This window comes from Oncorhynchus gorbuscha, linkage group LG07 (genome assembly GCF_021184085.1).
Source record: "Oncorhynchus gorbuscha isolate QuinsamMale2020 ecotype Even-year linkage group LG07, OgorEven_v1.0, whole genome shotgun sequence".
NCBI classification, from domain to species: Eukaryota; Metazoa; Chordata; class Actinopteri; order Salmoniformes; family Salmonidae; genus Oncorhynchus; species Oncorhynchus gorbuscha.
The window spans coordinates 34,794,341-34,817,763 of record NC_060179.1 but is presented as its reverse complement, the minus strand read 5'-3'; the positions used below and the strand labels follow the sequence as shown (position 1 = coordinate 34,817,763).

Sequence of the window (23,423 nt, the reverse complement as noted above, 5' to 3'; positions counted from 1 at the left end):
CAGATGTGTACAGCTCTTAGAGACTTACCCAGAAAGACTCACAGCAGTAATCACTGCCAAATGTGATTCTAACATGTATTGACTCAGGGGTGTGATTTACTTATGTAAATGAGATATTTCTGTATTTCATTTTCAATAGATTTGCAAAAAATATATAAAAACATTCTTTCACTTTGTCATTATGGGGTATTGTGTGTCGATGGGGGAGAAAAAGTATACATTTAATCCATTTGAATTCAGGCTGTAACAACACTATGGAAGAGGTGAAGGGGTGTGAATACTTTCTAAAGGCCCTGTACATCTCTAAATTAACGGTAGGTTTTCCACGTAATACACTTCTGAGGTACAAGATAAGGAGGTATATATACATCAAATGCAGGTATCAGATTAAGTTCATATATGTGTGCTAGGGAGTGCAGCTTTCACGCAATCAGATGTCATAGAATCATAAATTGGCTATCTACCCACAGTATAAAAACTGCAGTATGCCTGTTTTATAAATAGTTTTTAGCTTTTATAAATAAATAAAAAGGGGCTATTATTTAAAAATATTTAGTTTTGAACTATTACATTTTAACAGTGTACATTTCAATTTTCAAAACTGCATTTAGATTTAAACAATTTGTTCCTGCTGAATTTTTTGGGGGATTTTGACTCTGATTGTTGATTCCCGCAATTTGGATTTAGTTCAATAGGGGCTTTGATTATTTCCAGGAATCTATGTTAGAAAGTTGACTTGTATTGCCCATCCTCGCTTGTGAGCCTTCATATTGTATCAGACCATGTTGCAGAAATAACCATTCAGACTCTGTGTCCTTGGATGATACAAATTCCCACAAAGGATGTGGTTTTGGGAGGTAGCTCCAATAATACAATTGTTTGTATCCCTATGTTTTGGGTCAGGGAATTCTTCCTTGGAAGTTTTTATCCACCCTTCATACATTTCTAAATGTATGGTGTTGTGTGTGGATTGTGGTCGATGCATAAAGTCACATCTGAGGCTTTTAGGTCATGGTTGCTGTGGTCGACCCCTGGGCTGCCAGAGATAAATATATGACCCATCCCCTCCATGTCCAATTGTGCATTCCTACTGATGTCTTGTGGCCACAGTAATCTAACCTCTGAGCAATTTGATGGTGGCTGGACACAAACGAGCATAAAGGGATGGCCAATCCAGATGACCTTTTATTCCCAATCCATTGGCGAAAAGGGTTGCAAGATGCATAATTATCAAACATATTTTTAAAACCTTTATTTTAAAATCATTTTTTGCAACATTTCCACCTGCATGTAGCGCCAACTGTCAATTACATACCAGTAGTAGCAAAGGATTGGAAATCCACGAGGGAACGTTTTAGAACGCAGCGTGATACTGCAAATTACTTTTTTTTCCCCCCCGTGACTAATCGGTCCAACTATTGTTTTGTGTACAACTTTGTATATTATGATAGGTTCCCATTCTTGATATCAAAAATGTTAGCAACACAATTTTGGATCATTATATGAAGGTTAGAAGCAGCACTAAGACATTTCAGGTTGTTCTAAGCAGTGTCTTAAAAAAGAAAATGACATTTAAGTTATGGCTAAAATATTACTTATTGCTCCTTTTAATATATATGCATTATATAACTTTTGCATTTATATATAGTGTATTTCCAAATTGAAATGAGACACTTCTGCAATTGGCTATCAGAGTTCGGTGTATATTAAACCAGCGGGTTAAATTTGCCATGTAACATATTATAATTATGTGATTTTCTGGTTGTTAACTGATTTTGTGGTTGAGAAGAAGACGTTTTCCTAAAAATACAAACAAATATTATGCAACCATTGTTCAACCTGAGCATGACTGTCATTGCAACCAGTTTACCACTGTTTGTCACAATATCAAGTGGTTCTTTAAAAATCAGAAACAAATCCTTTCGAAATAACATCTGTTAATACTCTGAGGTTAATGTAAGGATGAGCCTTTTACAATCGTGGTTTGGAATAAAGACACGCACATGAAATGTGTAACCATGATTGCAGGATTGGCTTTTTGAGTGCAAACAGTTCTCATGATATAAATGTAAATGTAAATGATATGGAGATGTCAGTGCCAAGGCAATGCAGCCTTGAATCTGCTCACAATAGGGATATTTAATTCTATGAAACATTTGAACACACATCTGAGTATATTCTTAAGGTTACAGAATCGAGACTTTATTTGATATAGTTCTCCAACCATGTTTTGATTTCTATGGATGGATACGTCAAATAATCCAACTCTATGATTTAAGTAGGAACATGTCATGCAGGATGCTGAACTATGTGGATGCAATGTGAGCAGAGGGACAGTTGGCTCTGGAAGAGCTCTTGTGCGATATCCCTGACAGGCCTAAGTGGCTGGGAGAGTGACTGCTGTTCTGGGACCACATTTCTGTTTCAGCCAGTAAGGGTGAACTCTTTATGGCTTACACTTTGTGGGACAATTACAGGACTTGAACCACACCAGCGGATAGTGGAATCGGACCAAAATTGGGACCAGTGGAGGACTAAGACTGACCTATCAGAATGGAGTGCAGGCACAGGGAGGGACACAAGCTCAGCTTTTTAAAGGCTTGTTTCTATTTGACCTCATTGCCTCGACTTCAGTAATTGACTCCCTTGTAGACCATTTTTTAAAATTTGGTATCGTCATCATGGCCGCCTTGTGGTTTCTGTCAGGGAAATTCATACCCTTCCAATCTAAATTAGGATAGCTCCTGGCAGGCAAGTAGCTCAAATAAATACAAGTTAGAATGAATAGCTTAGAGAAGTCGAAAATTAACAGAGCTGAAGTCATGGCTGTCTGAAAAGCGTACAGTAATTTATTCTTCTGCCAAAAAGCAACAGTGTGGAGCAAATGATAGGCATTGGAATTGCTACTTGGTTCTTGTCCTGTGGAGTAGTCTTGCGGTTCTTGGCATGAATGACCACCCCCCATCCGAACGAAGTCCCGACACAAGACACAGTATAAACTTGAGACATTTGGATTTAATTGTAATCCAATGCTAATCCAATGCTATTCATATGGCATCCTCTATTGTCATAATCGATCTTGCTATTATTACCAATTTACACAGATGTTTACACACTTTCAGGTGTGATTGTTTAACTTTGTTGAGAGTCCGTTAAAGAACAAACTATAGAAGTCAAGAAGTTGACCAGTGTTATTTAAACACGAAGAGAGACAGTATGTTCCAAAATTGTGCAAACAGTGGACAATTACCTGAAAGTAGAAGCTGTTGGAGATGGATAGGCCCGACTCATGGCTGTGTGCCAGGCCAGGCTTGCTGTGGAAGTTGGAATGGGGCTTAGAGGAAGAATGCAGATGCTGTGTGGAGACCCTCTATCCCATTTCTGATATTAAATCATCACTACAGGGCTTTGATCTTGGCAAACTCGCCGAATGTTCCTTTAAACATTTGCGTCAACAGCTTCTAAAAGCATCAGTGTTTACATAGCTAAATATTGTCTCAGCTGCAGAGCCTCTCAAATGAGGTTTCATCTGGGCATTGTCAACTCACCCCGGGAGTCTGCCATTGACACAACAGGAGATACTGAAATGCTACTCTTAGTGCTTAAAACCTTCAAAATGTCTAATATATATCAGCTGACAATAGACAGTTGCTATTTAGTGAATGATAAATCGAAAATGAAAAGTAGAGGTGAAGCATGTTGCAAGACGTGGTAGAGCTGTTGCTTGTTTTCACAACAAAGTGCTGTGAAGGTTTGAGTTAACTGGACTCACTAAGCAGCGGGGTATAATGAGCTTGCTGACAGGTCATAGATTTCAAGCTCGGCTCTCACTGTGCCCTTCTCTTGCTCTCTCTCTCTCTCTCTTGCTCTCTCTCTCAGGTGGCTTGTCTCACACACATTGCTGCAAATTACCTCAATGCTGGGAAGGAAGCCAGGAGATGGGGAACAGCCCATGAGAGCATCGTTCCATATCAGGTGCAGTGCAACTAGCGTGCTTTCCACTTTACCAGGTTTCCTTCATTTATACCCTTCAGTCTGATACAGTAGCATTACCTGTGTCTTTGAGACCGGTGGCTTGATCGGTTGCAAAGGTTTCCAATATGCATAGAAAATGGATATGCATGGCCTCGTGACACAATGGTGAAATGTCAACACAACTGGATACACCCGTCATTTTTGACAGGTTATAATTGATACGGCAACGCTACAGTACCAAGCAAAAGAGTGTTGAAACGATTGCTAACTTACTGTAAACAATTTTAGCTTGCTAGCTAAGCATCTTAGCTAATTGTGAGGCTAAACAATTAACTTATTTAGCATTAATTTGCCACTGCAAATGTCAGTGCTAGCTAGCGCGACGGTGTCTCCTAAACGTACATTTTTTAACGTTCTATGAGGTCTCCACTTTCCAAGCACATTAGATACTGGAGGACCGGTCTTGGTCTCAGGCCAAAATGTTAACAACTAATGTTCAGAGGTAAAATCAGGTGTGGAGAATATTTTTTCACATTTCTACAATTTAAATGATTTGATACCTACCGTAGAAGAACGTTTTAATTGCATAATTGTTGAATTTGAAAACCTCTCAGTAAAAACAGCTCAGTAGTTTGGCTGGGAGAAAGTGCTTATGAGGAGATTTGAAGAAAGAGCTCACCAGCCTTCCAAACGGGACACAACAAACTATTTAGTGTGATTTACAGTAGATTCTGTTATTGAAGTAGATCATGTGGTTAGGAACTCAACTGAAGTTTATGACGTGTCATGCCACTAAACCAGACTGCCCCCAAGCTGGTTTCAACTGTCACTCTCAGTTGGATTCTAATCACCATTACTTTTCAGTAAAGCAGAGGGCCCTTCTCAATCCACGTTTTCGTTATTGTGCACTGCAATAATATCCGTTTTGGATTTGTTTGAAAGCAATGTTAACTGTGGCAATGTGGCTCAGGTAGTTCAACAACCTCACACTTTGAACATTGTACTAACTTATGTTTCTCCTTCCACTTAAGCCGATTCATTCTTCACCACTTAGTGCATTCATGAAACTGTTCCTGTTTGGACCCTGTTCATGCGACCATCATTCATACCACATTAAATGTATTGGTCACATACACGTATTTAGCAGATGTTATGGCCTGTGTAGCGAAATGCTTGTGTTTCTACCTCCAACAATGCAGTAATATCTAACAATTTAACAACAATACACACAAGTCTAAAGTAAAGTAAAGGAATGGAATTAAGAATATATACAGTTGAAGTCAGAAGTTTACATACACTAAGTTGACTGTGCCTTGGAAAATTCCAGAAAATGATGTCATGGCTTTAGAAGCTTCTGATGGGTTAATTGGCATTATGTAAGTCAATTGGAGGTGTACCTGTGTATGTATTTCATGGCCGATCTTCAAACTCAGTGCCTCTTTGCTTGACATCATGGGAAAATCAAAAGAAATCAGCCAAGACCTCAGAAATGTTCTTTTAGACCTCCACAAGTCTGGTTCATCCTTGGGAATAATGTCCAAACTCCTGAAGGTACCACGTTCATCTGTACAAAGAATAGTACGCAAGCATAAACACCACGGGACCACGCAGCTGTCATACCGCTCAGGAAGGAGACGCGTTCTGTCTCCTAGAGATGAACGTCCTTTGGTGCAAAAATTGCAAATCAATCCCAGAACAACAGCAAAGGACCTTGTGAAGATGCTGGAGGAAACGGATGCAAAAGTATCTATATCCACAGTAAAATGAGTCTTATATCAACATAACCTGAAAGGTCGCTCAGCAAGGAAGAAGCACCTGCTCCAAAACTGCCATACAAAGCCAGTCTACGGTTTGCAACTGCACATTGCGACAAAGATCGTACATTTTTGAGAAATGTCCTCTGGTCTGATGAAACAAAAATAGAACTGTTTCGCCATAATGACCATCGTTATGTTTGGAGGAAAAAGGGGGATGCTTGCAAGCCGAAGAACACCATCACAACCGTGAAGCACGGGGGTGGCAGCATCATGTTGTGGGGGTGCTTTGCTGCAGGAAGGACTGTTGCACTTCACAAAATAGATGGCATCGTGAGGCTGGAAAATTATGTGGATATATTGAAGCAACGTCTCAAAACATCAGTCAGGAAGTTAAATGGTTAAATTGGTCTCAAATGGTTCTTCCAACTGGACAATAACCACAAGCATACTTCCAAAGTTGTGGCAAAATGGCTTAAGGACAACAAAGTCAAGGTATTGGAGTTGCCATCACAAAGCCCTGACCTCAATCCTATAGAAAATGTGTGGGCAGAACTGAAAAAGAGAGTGAGAGCAAGGAAGCCTACAAACCTGACTCAGTTACGCCAGCTCTGTCAGGAGGAATGGGCCAGAACTTATTGTGGGAATTTACCCGAAACGTTTGACCCAAGTTAAACAATTTAAAGGCAATGCCAAATACTAATTGAGGTATGTAAACTTCTGACAACCTGGGAATGTGATGAAAGACATACACGCTGAAATAAATAATTCTCTCTGCTATTATTCTGACATTTCACATTCTTAAAATAAAGTGGTGATCCTAACTGACCTAAAACAAGGATTTTTTTACTAGGCTTAAATGTCAGGAATTGTGAAAAACTGAATTTAAATGTATGTAAACCTCTGACTTCAACTGTAAATATTTGTTTGAGCATTGTCATAGACTAAGATACAGTATATACATATGAGATGTGTAATGCAAAATATGTAAACATTATTAAAGTGGCTAGTGTTCCATTATTTAAGTGGCCAGTGATTTCAATCCATGTATATAGGGCAGCAGCCTCGAATGTGCTAGTGATGGCTATTTAACAATTTGATGGCCTTGAGATAGAAGCTGTTTTTCAGTCTCTCGGTCCCAGCTTTGATGCACCTGTACTGACCTGGCCTTCTGGATGATAGCTGGGTGAACAGGCAGTGGCTCGGGTGGTTGTTGCCCTTGATGATCTTTTTGGCCTTCTTGTGACTTCAGGTGCTGTAGGTGACCTGGAGGGCAGGTAGTTTCCCCATGTGATGCTTTGGGAAGACCGCACCACCCTCTGGAGAGCCCTGCGGTTGCGGGCGTGCAGTTGCCGTACCAGGCGGTGATACAGCCCGACAGGATGGTCTCAATTGTGCATCTGTAGAAGTTTGAGGGTTTTAGGTGACAAGCCAAAATTCTTCAGCCTCCTGAGGTTGAAGAGGCGCTGTTGCGCCTTCTTCACCACTCTGTCTGTGTGGGTGGACCATTTCAGTTTGGCAGTGATGTGTACGCCAAGGAACTTGAATCTTTCCACCTTCTCCACTGCGGTCCTGTCTATGTACACTACTACAAAAAATAAAGGGAACACTTAAACAACACAATGTAACTCCAAGTCAATCACACTTCTGTGAAATCAAACTGTCCACTTAGGAAGCAACACTGATTGACAATAAATTTCACATGCTGTTGTGCAAATGGAATAGACAACAGGTGGAAATTATAGGCAATTAGCAAGACACCCCCAATAATGGAGTGGTTCTACAGGTGGGGACCACAGACCACTTCTCAGTTCCTATGCTTCCTGGCTGATGTTTTGGTCACTTTTGAATGCTGCCGGTGCTTTCACTCTAGTGGTAGCATGAGACGGAGTCTACAACCCACACAATTGGTCAGGTAGTGCAGCTCATACAGGATGGCACATCAATGCGAGCTGTGGCAAGAAGGTTTGCTGTGTCTGTCAGCGTAGTGTCCAGAGCATGGAGGCGCTACCAGGAGACAGGCCAGTACATCAGGAGATGTGGAGGAGGCCGTAGGAGGGCAACAACCCAGCAGCAGGACCGCTACCTCCGCCTTGGTGCAAGGAGGAGCAGGAGGAGCACTGCCAGAGCCCTGCAAAATGACCTCCAGCAGGCCACAAATGTGCATGTGTCTGCTCAAACGGTAAGAAACAGACTCCATGAGGGTGGTATGAGGGCCCGACGTCCACAGGTGGGGGTTATGCTTACAGCCCAACACCGTGCAGGACGTTTTTAATTTGCCAGAGAACACCAAGATTGGCAAATTCGCCACTGGCATCCTGTGCTCTTCACAGATGAAAGCAGGTTCACACTGAGCACGTGACAGACGTGACAGTCTGGAGACGCCGTGGAGAACGTTCTGCTGCCTGCAACATCCTCCAGCATGACCGGTTTGGCGGTGGGTCAGTCATGGTGTGGGGTGGCATTTCTTTGGGTGGCCGCACAGCCCTCCATGTGCTCGCCTGACGTAGCCTGACTGCCATTAGGTACCGAGATGAGATCCTCAGACCCCTTGTGAGATCATATGCTGGTGCGGTTGGCCCTGGGTTCCTCCTAATGCAAGACAATGCTAGACCAAGAGGAAGGCATTGATGCTATGGACTGGCCCGCCCGTTCCCCAGACCTGAATCCAATTGAGCATATCTTGGACATCATGTCTCGCTCCATCCACCTATGCCACATTGCACCACAGACTATCCAGGAGTTGGCTGATGCTTTAGTCCAGGTCTGGGAGGAGATCCCTCAGGAGACCATCCGCCACCTCATCAGGAGCATTCCCAGGCGTTGTAGGGAGGTCATACAGGCATGCAGAGGCCACACACACTACTGAGCCTAATTTTGACTTGTTTTAAGGACATTACATCAAAGTTGGATCAGCCTGTAGTGTGGTTTTCCACTTAAATTTTGAGTATGACTTCCAGCTGGTCTGCGCATGCTCTGAGGACATTGCTAGGGATGTCGTATGGGCTGGCAGCCTTACGAGGGTTTACATGCTTAAATGACTTGCTCACGTCGGCCACGGAGAAGAAGGCCGCGTTGGTGGCAATGTGTGTTAACCTTGTCCGGAAGCAAGACGACAGTGTCCACAACGTGGCTGGTTTTCCCTTTATAGTCCGCGATTGACCCTACCATATATGTCTCGTGTCTGAGCCGTTGAATTGTGACTCCACTTTGTCTCTATACTGTTTGATTGCCTTACGGAGGGAATAACTACATTTGTTTGTATTCTGACATATTCCCAGTCACCTTGCCATGGTTAAATGCGGTGGTTCGCGATTTCAGTTTTATTCGAATGCTGCCATCGATCCACGTTTTCTGTTTAGGGTAGGTTTTAATAATCACAGAGGTTACAAGATCTCCAGATAAACTCAGTCACCATATCAGTGTATTCGTCAATGTTATTCTCGTAGGCTACCCGGAACATATCCCAGTCCGTGTGATCAAAACAATCTTGAAGTGTGGATTCCAATTGGTCAGGTATAATTTATCTACAGTGAGCTCCAAAAGTATTGGGACAGTGACAAATATGTTGTTGTTTTTGATCCATTCAGACAAGGCTTACTGCTTGAACTTTCATACCTACATTAGATTGAGACATGTATACCTCTAATAATGCCACTTTGTTTTGGGGTTTGTTTTCTTTCAAATACTGACATAGCAACCTCATATGGGAGTAATTGTATTTACCTCCCCAGGTTGTTCTTAACAGTGCATTTTGTCTTATTTATACATTCCAATATTTGTCACATCTATTGTGCTAAACATTCCATGCACTTACTTAAACGTTACTATGAAGTTGCAAACGCTTGGCCTTGCAGGCTCAGCAGTAGTTTTAAAGTCTGTTGGCAGCATGTGCTGGTTTGCTAACCCACTGAATGCAAAGTTACGTGCCAAGCAGTGATGAATTGGGTCCCATTTTACAGTCTTTGGTATGACTTGGCCAGGGATCAAACTCCCAACCTTCTGATCTCATGACAGACACTAACCACAAGGCCACTGAGTTGGTACTGATCAAGGCCCACTCATTAATTTGAGAAACAACAAAATGGCAGACTCGGCACTTGATTAGTATTAGTACACTATTAGGTCTACCTCCTACTATCACTTGTTTTGATGTTTGATTCTCATACAAAACTACACCTGAAAGAAGAAACTTCACCACCCTATTTTGATATTGGTCTTATTTATTTTCTATTCATATTTCACCTTTATTTTAGCAGGGGAATGCCCATTGAGACCAAAGTCGCGCCTAGTCTTTTTGTCTCACTAAATCAAGATGCGTTATTTGTTTTGTTGCACTAGAAAACAGCCCCTCCAACTCTTGAGTCCATTCGAAATTCATTTGAATGGGTTCAAGAGGGAGCTTGGCCTTGGTTCAGGTTGCTTGCAGGGGAAGCTTGAGTGAGCTCTCATACTGCTCTTTTTATTAAGCAAAGACACTGGGAGGAACGGCGCACTCCATTTTGATCTCAATAAATATTTTTTTTTACACTGCACCTCATAGAGATTTATGCAATCGGCGAAGTCATTTTTTAAAATGTTGTCTCATTTTGATTATAGTGTTTTATGTTAGAGTGTTATTTAGACAATTATCATAAAACCTAACTAGTAAACCAATCAGAGACTACCATCGGATAGATAAAGGAGGTAGATGCGTCATGTAAAAAACAATTGAACATTGAGGGTAGATTTCAATCACAAAATATTAGTGTGAATTACTTTTGTCCTTGCGTTATTTTTGTGGGAAAAAAATTGCTATTTTGCTTGAGGTGTAGTTTTTCCCCTGATTTCCTGTACTTAGCCGTTATTGTACTTACAATTTCGATTACATTTAGAATGGGGGCAATAAAGAGGTGTTTTGTTCCTCATCCAAATCAATGTTGTCATTTTTATTATACATTGAGCTGAGCAGCGTATTTATATTATTCTGTCCCATCTGCTTTTTGAGCAATCTGGGTTACACTGTGTGTTGGTAAGCGGTAGAGTGTCCCTGTCAAAAGTTTGGACACACCTTCTCATTCAAGGGTTTTCCTTTATTTTTAATCTTTTCTACATTGTAGAATAGTAGTGAAGACATAAAAAAATTGAAATAAGACATTTGGAATCATGTAGTAACCAAAAAATTATATTTTATATTTGAGATTCTTCAAAGTAGCCACCCTTTGCCTTGATGACAGCTTTGCACACTCTTAGCATTCTCTCAACCAGCGTCACCTGGAATGCTTATCCAACAGTCTTGAAGGAGTTCCCACATATGCTGAGCACTTGTTGGCTGCGTTTCCTTCACTCTGCGGTCCAACTTATCCCAAACCATCTCAATTGGGTTGAGGTCAGGTGATTGTGGAGGTCAGGTGATTGTGGAGGCCAGGTCACCTGATGCAACACTCTCATCACTCTCCTTCAAATAGCCAATACACAGCCCGGAGGTGTGTTGGGTCATTGTCCTGTTGAAAAAGAAATGATAGTCCCACTAAGAGCAAACCAGATGGGATGGCGTATTGCTGTGGTAGCTGTGCTGGTTAAGTATGCCTTGGATTCTAAAGAAATCACAGACATTGTCACCAGCAAAGCACCCCCACACCATCACATCTCCTCCATGCTTCACAGTGGGAACCACACATGTAGGGATCATCTGTTCACCTTACTCTGTGTCTCACGAAGACACGGCGGTTTGAATAAAAAATCTCAAATTTGGAATCATCAGACAAAAGGACAGATTTCACCTGGTCTAATGTCAACTGCTCGTGTTTCCTTACCCAAGAAAGTCTCTTTTTCTTATTGGTGTCCGTTAGTAGTGGGTTCTTTGCAGCAATTCAACCATGAAGGCCTGATTTCATGCAGCCTCCTCTGAACAGTTGATGTTGAGATGTGTCTGTTACTTAAAATCTGACACATTTTTTTTAGCTTCAATTTCTGAGGCTGGTAACTCAAATGAACGTATCCTTTGCAACAGAGGTAACTCTGGATCTTACTTTCCTGTGGCGGTACTCATGAGAGCCAGTTTCATCATAGCGCTTGATGGTTTTTGCGACTGCACTTGAAGAAACGTTCAAAGTTCTTGAAATGTTTCCGGATTGACTGACCTTCATGTCTTAAAGGAATGATGGACTGTCATTTCTCTTTGCTTATTTGAGCTGTTCTTGCTAAAATATGGACTTGGTATTTTACTAAATAGGTCTATCTTCTGTATACCACCCCAACCTGTCACAATACAACTGATTGTCTCAAACGCATTAAGAAGGAATGAAATTCCACAAATGAACTTTTAACAAGGCACACCTGTTAATTGACATGCATTCCAGGTGACTACCTCATGAAGCTGGTTGAGAGAATGCCGAGAGAATTCCAAAAGTGTGCAAAGCTGTCATCAAGGCAAAGGGTGGCTACTTTGAAGAATCTCAAATATATTTTGATTTGTTTAATAGCTTTTTGGTTACTCCATGATTACATATGTGTTATTTCATAGTTTTGATGTCTTCACTATTATTTTACAATGTAGAAAATAGTAAAAATAAAATAAAAACCAAACGTTTGACTGGTATTGCATAATGTTTTTATAATGACTGATATGTTGGAGATGCGTGAATGGATTCATATAAATGTCATCCAGCCAGGCCAGTTCAGCTTTGATTTCTGTTTCTTTCGGTTTCCTTTTTGCTGTTGTGATTACTCTTGGGGAGATTAACTTCAGATAGAAGGGTGGAGAATTGGTCCAAACCTTGCCACTTGTCTGGTAAATTTTTCTGGATTTTGAGCCTTTAGTGGTAATACATATATTCCTGCACTATAGGTCAAGTCTTGCCCAGACACAGCAAATAACCGATGTCTCTTTTTGAAACATATCTCATGTGTTTGACTGTGTCCATGTATGAGAGCAAAGCAATATTGTCAAGTACTGTAGGAAGAATTGTTTTTTATCCATGTAGATTTTTTTTAATGCATTTTCAGACTAAACTGATTAATAAACCCACATAGGCATGCAAAATGTGCTAAAATGACATAATTGCGGTGCGTTTTATGTAGTTGTGGTCAGCCGCGGTCTTTCCCCTGATGTCTTAATCTTGTCATGAAAAATACATCTTTATCTGCTTGTAACAGACCAGTTGGTCGTAATATGCTTATATGAGGTCTTCTCAACTAGAACACCCATTTACAAACCGAAAAGGACGTTGTGCCAAATTAAGTCAGCCGTGTATTTTATTATGGCACAAGAGGGATCATGCGGTTTGTTTTAATTCTGGTATTGGAGTTTGTTTAAGTGCCTGGGCCCACAAAATAGGGCATATCTGTGGACGGAAAGATTTTTGGTTTATCAGAAAATTAATCATGTGGGTTTCCCCATCTGACATTTACATGTAATTCGATAGCTGTGTTTTACTCGCCGCAAGTAGGCCTACTGTGGGAATGGCCGTAATTTATATTTTTCCTATAACCGTTTGGTCTCTGTATTGGGATAGAATAATAAAATAGAGAACATATATATCAATGTGGTGTGTTAGTGTGTGGGAATATGCATGACTGTTGTGATTCTGTATGTTTAAATGAGTAAATGTTATGGATTTGTTTCTGTGTACATATTTTCAAATGCTTCTGTGCATGTCTTACATGCATATATTGCCAGTTTGAGAATTGATTTGAACTATATTATTTTCTTTGAATGTCAGTGTTGATATCCAGTACATGTTTAGTTTATGTCCCCGCACATCTGTTTTTAGTAGGAGGAAGAATGTACATTCATTGGGTTGGGTCTTATTGGGTGAACATGATATTAAGGCCAGTACTTTGGTCCAATGAGTGGCCCTTGTAGCGGCTCTCCCTAAGTGTACACTCTACCCACAATGCCATTCTCTCTTGGGCCTGGGATGAAACCGTGGCTTTGGTTTGGATTATGGTTGGGCTGTGTTATGTGCAGTGCGGCCAGTTCCGGTCCACACAAGAGAGGGGATGCGGCCTGCTTAACAGGGTATCCGGTTTTAGGATCAAGGAGACGGGTTCTCCTCTTGTTTTTAACTCTTTGCCCCGTAGCTGTGTGTATCATTGACTAGTGACTTTTATGGAGGGGGAGGAGAGACATTAAACTCGTTCCACAGAAGTGGGAGACTTTAGAAGGACCTTCATAGGAAACAGTTTCTGCAGACTTCTCTTTCATCTGGTGCTCTTTGTCTGCACACAGTTCACAATCTGATGTAAAGTGATGACCTCTTCTGCTTTACTTCCGTATTCAGTCCCATACTGTTATGAATTGGCTTCAAGATTATATCATCATTATAGTTTTGATTTGCATCTTAACCCAGATAATTCATGCAGTGGATGATTTGACAGTCCATTGTTGTACTAGTGAAAACAGAATATTGTCAAATTTGATTACATTGTAAGTGGCAGGCTGTTGCAGATATTGTCCTGGAAAAACCTTGCATCTAAATTGCAGTTATTTTCAATTCATTACAATAATGTGTCATGACTCTAATGCCAATCAAAGTAATTTAGGTCTTACATAGAGGTTTCACATATCGTCAGCATCCTGGAAAAACCTATTTTCCAAAACTTTTTCAGGTGTAGAGAAAACTGTAAAACAAATTTGGCCCCAGCCTTTGTCAGAGACTGAGCTTGCCTCAGACTGCTCATGAGTCATTTGAGAAGATGACCTGGAAGTAAAGCAAGCAGGGTGATGTTCCCAAGCCTTGTGGCCTTCTTGTTTCAGCTCAGCTCCAAACCTTAATGGTTAGATACTGTTACCTCTATATCTAGTCACAGCTGCCATAGTCTCTCACTTTCAAATAACCAGACTACTAGACTCACTGATGCCTCAGGGATTAAAAAAATAATAAGCGTAGACTCTTGAATTACCTCATTTGTTTTTTACCTTAACGTACCTCAACGTAAGTTGTTGGAACAACTTTGTATCTCAGTCGACCGACTTTGTATCGCAGACAAACAACTTTATCTCGTTTGAATAACTTCTTACTTAGTCCTTCAAATGAGATACTAAGTTGTTCAAACAAGATACTAAGTCGTTTGAACAACTTATTATCTCATTTGAACGACTTAATTTGTATTTTGTCTAATAGGCCTCATTTGCAGCTTGTCAGACCGTGTAATGGTTGCTACAGCCTTTTCATTTTTAGAGCACATTTCCCACACTCAATGCACAGGTGAAGCTTGTTGGTGCTTGCTTCTTTGCACAAATCATTTGGCCGCTGCAGTTTGAGTTTATTTATTCCTTTTTATTTATGAAAATAAATTAATACTGGCCTTTTATTATTTACAATTTACTTAAGATGTTTTTAGCTTAATTGATTTATATTATGGTGTTACTATTCCAATATTTTTTTTAAATATACATTACAGTAGCCTATGTATTGCATACCTAAAACCTCTGTTAATACATTTGAAGTCCTTCAAAATAGAAACTACATATCCTAATGTTAGAAAGTAGAATATAAATTAGATTTAGATACTGTGGGTGGGGTAGGCTAAATAATTACAAACTAATAGGCTTAATTAAAATAATGGAAGGAAAGGAAAAATGAAAAGGAAATTAAAGGAAATGAAAAATCTTAGACAAAGCATTCCCAGAGCTTGTTGCTGAGCGTTACCAGAGCACAATTGGAATGGGAGAGAAGGCCAACACCATTTTTTAAAAATCTGCTCAAATTATTCTCAATTATATGCTCCTGGCATACAAAATAAGCCCTGCTTTAGGCTATCAAAGAACTGTCCCTGAATATTCATATCAATGGATGGAATCAGTAAATGCATGGCTGAAACTATCATTACATGGTTTGACAAGCTGCAAAACAAATGAGACCTAATTTGACAAAATAACAATTAAGTCGTTCAAACGAGATACTAAGTCATTCGAATGAGATAACACCAAGAGTCTAGTTCATTGTTTTTTTTGGGTGGGGGGGTGCTTGGGCTTCAGGTTACTTAGCAAAATTCACAAAATCAAACACTCAGGTAATTGAATGTTTTACCTATATATGATGTAGCATGGGGATTATGGGACTGGAGGATTATTTTGTGTTATGGCCCATTCAGAGGGATAATACATTTTGTCAGGGAAACTAGTTGTTGGAATGTGAAAAGTTGTCCAGGTTTAAATATTTCATAATTCATTATTATCATGAAAACCAAACTATTGGGCTGTTCTGTGAGTGAAGTGAGTTTAGCCTATTGTCCAATGAGCCAGCCACGGAAACGGACGACTCCATTTGAACACTGTTGTTCCTCGCTTCATGCCAGCATGTGAGGTGCCCTGGTGGGAGGACAATCGAGGGAACTTGCATTAGGTCAGAGAGGCATCAAACTGGGCCTGTCTGTCTACAAAGCTGTCTGAGTCTAAAGTGTTCCAGAGCAGTTTAAAGGGCGATTGTCTGGGCCCAGTGGGAAACTGGTTTGTCTCCCCTCTCTTTTCTGCCACAGTCCTCCACCATCGCTCCCCTTCCTTAATTTGAAATAATTTGATCTGATGGCTAAAAGTTTGTCAAAACAAAATCTCATTAACCACTGTCTGTGCACTTTGTTCCCTAGTACCCTTTGTGCCACTGGCTGGCAAGGAAGATGAGCTGCAAAAATGTGGGGGCTAAAAGGGGATAGCAACATGAATTGAAGCTTTGTTTTAAGGTGTATCACCCCAGACAAACAATGAAGCATGTCTTGATTTACTCCAGAGTGAGGGAGGGTTGAAAAAACTTGAGGGGTTGCCGGGTGGTTGCAAGGTTATGCCTTTTAAATCACTCCCCGTCGAGACAGCACTGTCAACAAATGCAAGACAGAAAGCGGGAAGTTGATGACTGTTTTGTCTCTTGAAGTAGTGTATGGGAATTGGGAAAGAAACTACTGGATCTCCACCGAACTCTCAAGGACGTTTCGGTTCAAGGGTCAGAGGTTCCTTGTTGTCATCTGTTGTTTTGTCCTCCATACATGTTACCACATCATTGTCTCTGTGATTTAGCGAACCAAGTAATGTCCAGATCAGTAGCCTGATTGGTTCCCCCGAGAACATCTGGATGGTGAACTCATGGTCTCTTGCTCTGGATCTGTACGGAACCTTTAGAGGGGTTACTAAACCTTAAAGGGGTGTTCCACTCAAAATACAACATAACTATAACTAAACGGGAAAAAAATGAATTCAACATGTAAAGTGTTGGCTCCATGTTTCAGTAGTTGAAATAAAAGATACCAGAAATGTTCCATATGCACAAAAGGCATATTTCCCTAAAATGTTGTGCACAAATTAGTTTACATCCCTGTTAGTGAGTATTTCTTCTTTGCTAAAATAATCCATCCACCTGGCAGGTGTGGCATATCAAGAAGCTGGTTAAACAGCATGCTCATTACACAGGTGCACCTTGTGCTGGGGACAATAAAATGCCACTAGAATGTGCATTTTTGTCACCTAACACAGATGTCTCAAGTTTTGAGGGAGCCTGCAATTGGCTGCTGACTGCAGGAATGTCCACCAGAGCTGTTGTCAGAGAATTTAATGTTCAGTTCTCTGCCATAAGCCGCCTCCAACGTCATTTTAGATAATTTTTCTGGATATTCCAACCAGCCTCACAACCGCTGACCATGTGTATGGTGTCGTTTGGGTGAGCTGTTTGCTGATTTCAACATTGTGAACAGAGTGCCTCATGGTGGGTTATGGTATGGGCAGGCATGAGCTACGGATAATGACACCAATTGCATTTTATCAATGGCAATTTGAATGCAAAGAGATACTGTGACGAGATCCTGAGGTCCATTGTTGTGCCATTCATCCGCCGCCATCACCTCATGTTTCAGCATGACAATGCTCTAGTTAAATAATCATCTCCTTACAACGAACATTGTTGCATAAAATAAATGTTGCCCTTAGTCGATGACTGAACAAACCGGGATTTAACCAAAGCAATCATTTTAAAACAAAATAACCACTCTCTCTGCTTCTCCGCCATAGTTTATTTGTCTATTACAGATCAGTCTCTCCAAATTATTGCTCCTTAAACTACACTACATGACCAAAAGTATGAGGACACCTGCTTGTCGAACATCTTATTCCAAAATCATTGGCATTAATATATGTTTGGTCCCCTTTTGCTGCTATAACACCGTCCATTCTTCTGGGAAGGCTTTCCACTAGATGTTGGAACATTGCAGCGGGGACTTGCTTCTATTCAGCCAACAGCATTATTGAGGTCGGGGACTGATGTTGGGCGATTAGTCCTAGCTCGCAGTCGGCGTTCCAATTCATCCCAAGAGTGTGCGATGGGGTTGAGGTCTGGGCTCTGTGCAGGCCAGTCAAGTTCTTGCACACCGATCTCGACAAACCATTTCTGTATGGACCTCGCTTTGTGCATGGGGTCATTGTCATGCGGAAACGGGAAAGGGCCTTTCTGCAAACTGTTGCCACAAAGTTGGAAGCACAGAATCGTCTAGAACATCATTGTGTTCGGCAGCATTAAAATGTCCCTTTACTGAAACTGAGGGACCTAGCCCGAACCATGAAAAACAATCCCAGACCATTATTTCTCCTCCACCTAACTTTACAGTTGCGCTGTACATAGGGGTAGGTAGTGTTCTCCTGGCACCCGCCAAACCAAGATTTGTCCGTTGGACTGCCAGATGGTGAAGTGTGATTCATCACTCAAGAGAAGGTTTTTCCACTGCTCCTGACGAACAGTTCTTGTGCTGACTTTGCTTCTAGAGGCACTTTGGAACTCGGTGAGTGCTGCAACCGAGGACAAACGATTTTTACGCACTTCAACGGTCCCATTTTGTGAGCTTGTGTGGCCTACCACTTCGCGACTGAGCCATTGTTCCTCCTAGACGTTTCCACTTCACAATAGCCTACTGGGGAACAGTGAGTTAATTGCCTTGTTCAGGGGAAGAACGACAGCTTTTTAGCTTGACAGCTCAGGGATTCGATCCAGCAACCTTTTGGTTACTGGCATAATGCTCTAACCACTAGGCTACTTGCCGCCCCTCTTACAGTTGACTGGGGCAGCTCTAGCAGGACAGAAATTTGATAAGGCCATTCTAATGCCAATGTTTGCATGGCTGTATGCTCGATTGTTATACAGCTGTCAGCAACGGGTGTGGCTGAAATAACGAAATCCACTAATTTGAACGGGTGTTCACATACTTGTTGTATATACCATGATTTCGAAAGGTATTCAGACTTTTTCCACATTTTGTTACGTTACAGCCTTATTCTAAAATGGATTAAATCAATTAACATCCTCAGCAATCTACACACAATTCCCCAGAAAGAAAAAGCATCAACAGGGTTTTTAGATTTTTTTTGCATATGTATAAAAATGAAAAACAGGTACCTTATTTACATAAGTATTCAGACCCTTTGCTATGAGACTTGAAATTGACCTCAGGTGCATCCTGTTTCCATTGATCATCCTTGATGTTTCTACAACTTGGAAGAGTGGTCAGACGGAAGCCACTCCTCAGTAAAAGGCACATGTCGGCCCGATTGGAGTTTGCTAAACGGCGCCTTAAACTATCAGACCACGAGAGACAAGTTTCTCTGGTCGATTGAAACCAAGATTGAACTCTTTGGCCTAAATGCCAAGCATCACTTCTGGAGGAAACCTGGCACCATCCCCAAGGTGAAGCATGGTGGTGGCAACATCATGCTGTGGGGATGGTTTTCATTGACTGGGACTGAACATCTCTGGAGAGACCTGAAAATAGCTGTGCAGCAATGCTCCCCATCCAAACTGACAGAGATTGATAGGTTCTGCAGAGAAGAATGGTAGAAACTCCCCAGGTACAGCTGTGCCAAGCTTGTAGCATCATAACCAAGAACACTTGATACCAAAGGTGCTTCAAGAAAGTACTGAGTAAAGGGTCTGAATACTTATGGAAATGTGATATTTCAGTTTTTATTTATTTATAAATGATCAAAAATGTAATTTTTTTTTGCTTTGTCATTATGGGTTATTACAGTTGGGCAAAAAGTATTTAGTCAGCCAACAATTGTGCAAGTTCACCCACTTAAAAAAGATGAGAGAGGCCTGTAATTTTCATCATAGGTATACTTCAACTATGTCAGACAAAATTAGAAGAAAAAACTCAAGAAAATCACATTGTAGGATTTTTTATGAATTAATTAGCAAATTATGTTGGAAAATAAGTATTTGGTCAATAACAAAAGTTTATCTCAATACTTTGTTATATACCCTTTGCTGGCAATGACAGAGGTCAAACGTTTTCTGTAATTCTTCACAAGGTTTTCACACACTGTTGCTGGTATTTTGGCCCATTCCTCCATGCAGATCTCCTCTAGAGCAGTGATGTTTTGGGTCTGTTGCTGGGCAACACAGACTTTCAACTCCCTCCAAACATTTTCTATGGGGTTGAGATCTGGAGACTGGCTAGGCCACTCCAGGACCTTGAAATGCTTCTTACGAAGCCACTCCTTCGTTGCCCAGGCGGTGTGTTTGGGATCATTGTCATGCTGAAAGACCCAGCCACGTTTCATCTTCAATGCCCTTGCTAATGGTAGGCTTTGTTACTTTGGTCCCAGCTCTCTGCAGGTCATTCACTAGGTCCCCCCGTGTGGTTCTGGGATTTTTGCTCACCGTTCTTGTGATCATTTTGACCCCACGGGGTGAGATCTTGCGTGGAGCCTCAGATAGAGGGAGATTATCAGTGGTCTTGTATGTCTTCCATTTCCTAATAATTGCTCCCACAGTTGATTTCTTCAAACCAAGCTGCATACCTATTGCAGATTCAGTCTTCCCAGCCTGGTGCAGGTCTACCATTTTGTTTCTGGTGTCCTTTGAAAGCTCTTTGGTCTTGGCCATAGTGGAGTTCGGAGTGTGACTGTTTGAGGTTGTGGACAGGTGTCTTTTATACTGATAACAAGTTCAAACAGGTGCCATTAATACAGGTAACGAGTGGAGGACAGAGGAGCCTCTTAAAGAAGTTGTTACAGGTCTGTGAGAGCCAGAAATCTTGCTTGTTTGTAGGTGACCAAATACTTATTTTCCACCATTATTTGCAAATAAATTCATTTAAAAAACTACAATGTGATTTTCTGGAATTTGTTTTCTCATTTTGTCTGTCATAGATGAAGTGTACCTATGATGCAAATTACAGGCCTCTCTCATCTTTTTAAGTGGGAGAACTTGCACAAGTGGTGGCTGACTAAATACTTTTTTGCCCCACTGTATGTGTAGATTGATGAGGGGAAGGAAACAATTTAATATGTTTCAGAATAAAGCTTTAACCTAAGAAAATGTGGATGAAGTCAATGGGTCTGAATACTTTTCGAAGGCACTGTGTGTGTGATAGATATATACGCTACCATTCAAAAGTTTGGGATCACTTAGAAATGTCCTTGTTTTTGTCCATTAATAACATACGATCAAAGTGATCAGAAATACAGTGTAGACTTTAATGTTGTAAATGGCTATTTTAGTTGGAAACGGCAGATTTTTTTATATTTTTATGGAATATCTTACACAGGCCCATTATCAGCATGAGTGTTCCAATTGAACATTGTGTTAGCTAATCCAAGTTGATCATTTTAAAAGGCTAATTGATCATTAGAAAACCCTTTTGCAATTATGTTAGCACAACTGAAAACTGTTGTGCTGATTTAAAGAAGCAATAAAACTGGCCTTCTTTAGACAAGTTGAGTATCTGGACCATCAGCATTTGTGGGTTCGATTATGGCCAAAAACAAAGACCTTTCTTCTGAAACTCGTCAGTCTATTCTTGTTCTGAGAAATGAAGGGTATCCCATGTGAGAAATTGTCAAGAAACTGAACATCTCCTACCATGCTGTGTACTACTCCCTTCACAGAACTGTGCAAACTGACTCTAACCAGAATAGAAAGAGTGTGAGGCCCCGGCACAACTGAGCAAGAGGACAAGCACATTAGGGGGGTAGTTTGAGAGACCGACACCTCACAAGTCCTCAACTGTCAGCTACATTAAATAGTACCCTCAAAACACTAGTCTCAACGTCAACAGTGAAGTTACGACTCCGGGATGCTGGCCTTCTAGGCATGATGGTCTGTCATTTCTCTTTGCTTATTTGAGCTGTTCTTGCCATGATATGGACTCGGTCTTTTAACAAATAGGGCTATCTTCTGTATACCCCCCCATATTGTCACAAAACAACCTATCAGCTCAAACGCATTAGGAAGAAAAGACAATTCCACAAATTAACTTTTAACAAGGCACACCTGTTTACTTGAAATCATTCCAGGTCTACCTTATGAAGCTGGTTGAGAGAATGCCAAGAGTGTGCAAAGTTGTCATCAAGGCAAAGGGTGGCCATTTTGACGAATCTCAAATATAAAATACATTTTGGTTTGTTTATCACTTTTTTTTAGTTACTACATGATTGCATATATGTGTTATTTCATAGTTTGTCTTCACTATTCTACAATGTAGAAAATTGTAAAAAATAATGAAATGCCTTGAATCTTGTTTTCAGGGTTTCAGAACCAAAGATGGATACCTGGTTGTGGCTGCGGGCAACGACAAGCAGTTTATCAAAGTGTGCAAAGTAAGTAGCATGACCCTTCATGCATTATCAAACAGCATAAAATAAATAATCTTGCAATTTCATATTGGGCTTAAATGTTACTTTTAGTTAATCTTTTCTGTCGAAGTTTGCTATTCGGGTTAGTATTTCACAGTGCTACTAGTATCACTGAACTGTCACCCAGAGTCCCTTCCAAGTGACTTAGTATAGACTTTGTGTTTCCAGATGCTAGGCCTGAATCATCTGTCTGACGAGCCCAAGTACAAAAGCAACACACTCAGAGTGCAGCATCGCCAAGAGCTGCTTCACATCCTCTCCCAGAGGTAAAGCCTCCCTCTTCACAGTAAACAAAGTTTTTTTATTTTTAAATCGGACTTATGGCAATTATTACTTTTTTTTTAGCTGGAGGCCTTCCTCATCTATATTCATGTGTTGTTTGGTAAGTCTGCAAGTTCTCAGTTTGGCCAGAGAGCCTGTAACGGATGTGGCGTAGAGAAAAGGCAACAGGACACAGAGACCACTCACACAGATGTTTTCATCTGCCCTCCCTTCTAGTCGCTTTGTCATGAAAAAGCACTCGTTGGGCCCCAGGCCCAGTCGGCTGTTTCCTCTCTAAGGGGTCAAGGGGCGTGATGGGATCGGAGGCATTTAACAATGGGACGTTATCTAACACCACCGGAGGAGGGTGACTCGTCGCATGACACTGAGCGTGTCCGAAATCTGGCTTGTCTACTACTTGTTTAAACTGCATACTGTGTACTCAGTTGACTGCATACTATGTAGAATGTACTGTTAAGTAAAAACTAATGAAGTAAGCAACAAATAACATTCCAGTCTCATGCTACTTAGAATGTGTCAGCTAAGGCACAATTGTGTTGATTCCCGCCAATCGTTAATTTTGGTACAAGTGCATCCCCAGAGCTGATTGTCAGCTGTGGTCAGACACACATGGGTCTCAAAATACAATTCTCTACCTTAATATGTCCAGCTAATTGTACTGGATCAAAAGTATGACATCCTGGCATTTAAAGCATACACATTCTTTTCAATTTCACTTACTATAAAAAATAAAAAAAATGTGAAAATGGCTGCTATTTAGAACGCTGGTATGGGTATTTGGACATGACCTTATCAGACAGCAGTGTAAAATCAAATCA

General features: G+C 40.9%; 1 protein-coding gene across 4 annotated transcripts in view; it reads left to right on the top strand.

Annotated features, from left to right (window-relative positions):
* The window catches only part of sugct (succinyl-CoA:glutarate-CoA transferase), a 171,952-nt gene that overhangs the window by 29,124 nt on the left and 119,405 nt on the right, over positions 1–23,423 (top strand). For 3 of the 4 annotated variants that reach the window (XM_046356280.1, XM_046356277.1, XM_046356279.1), the window contains exons 9-11: positions 3,880–3,975; positions 22,216–22,287; positions 22,492–22,589. In XM_046356280.1, the coding sequence (XP_046212236.1) occupies positions 3,880–3,975; positions 22,216–22,287; positions 22,492–22,589 (266 nt within the window). Of the gene's footprint in view, positions 1–3,879; positions 3,976–22,215; positions 22,288–22,491; positions 22,590–22,668; positions 22,706–23,423 lie in introns of all 4 variants that reach the window. The other variant, XM_046356278.1, reaches the window with a different exon arrangement.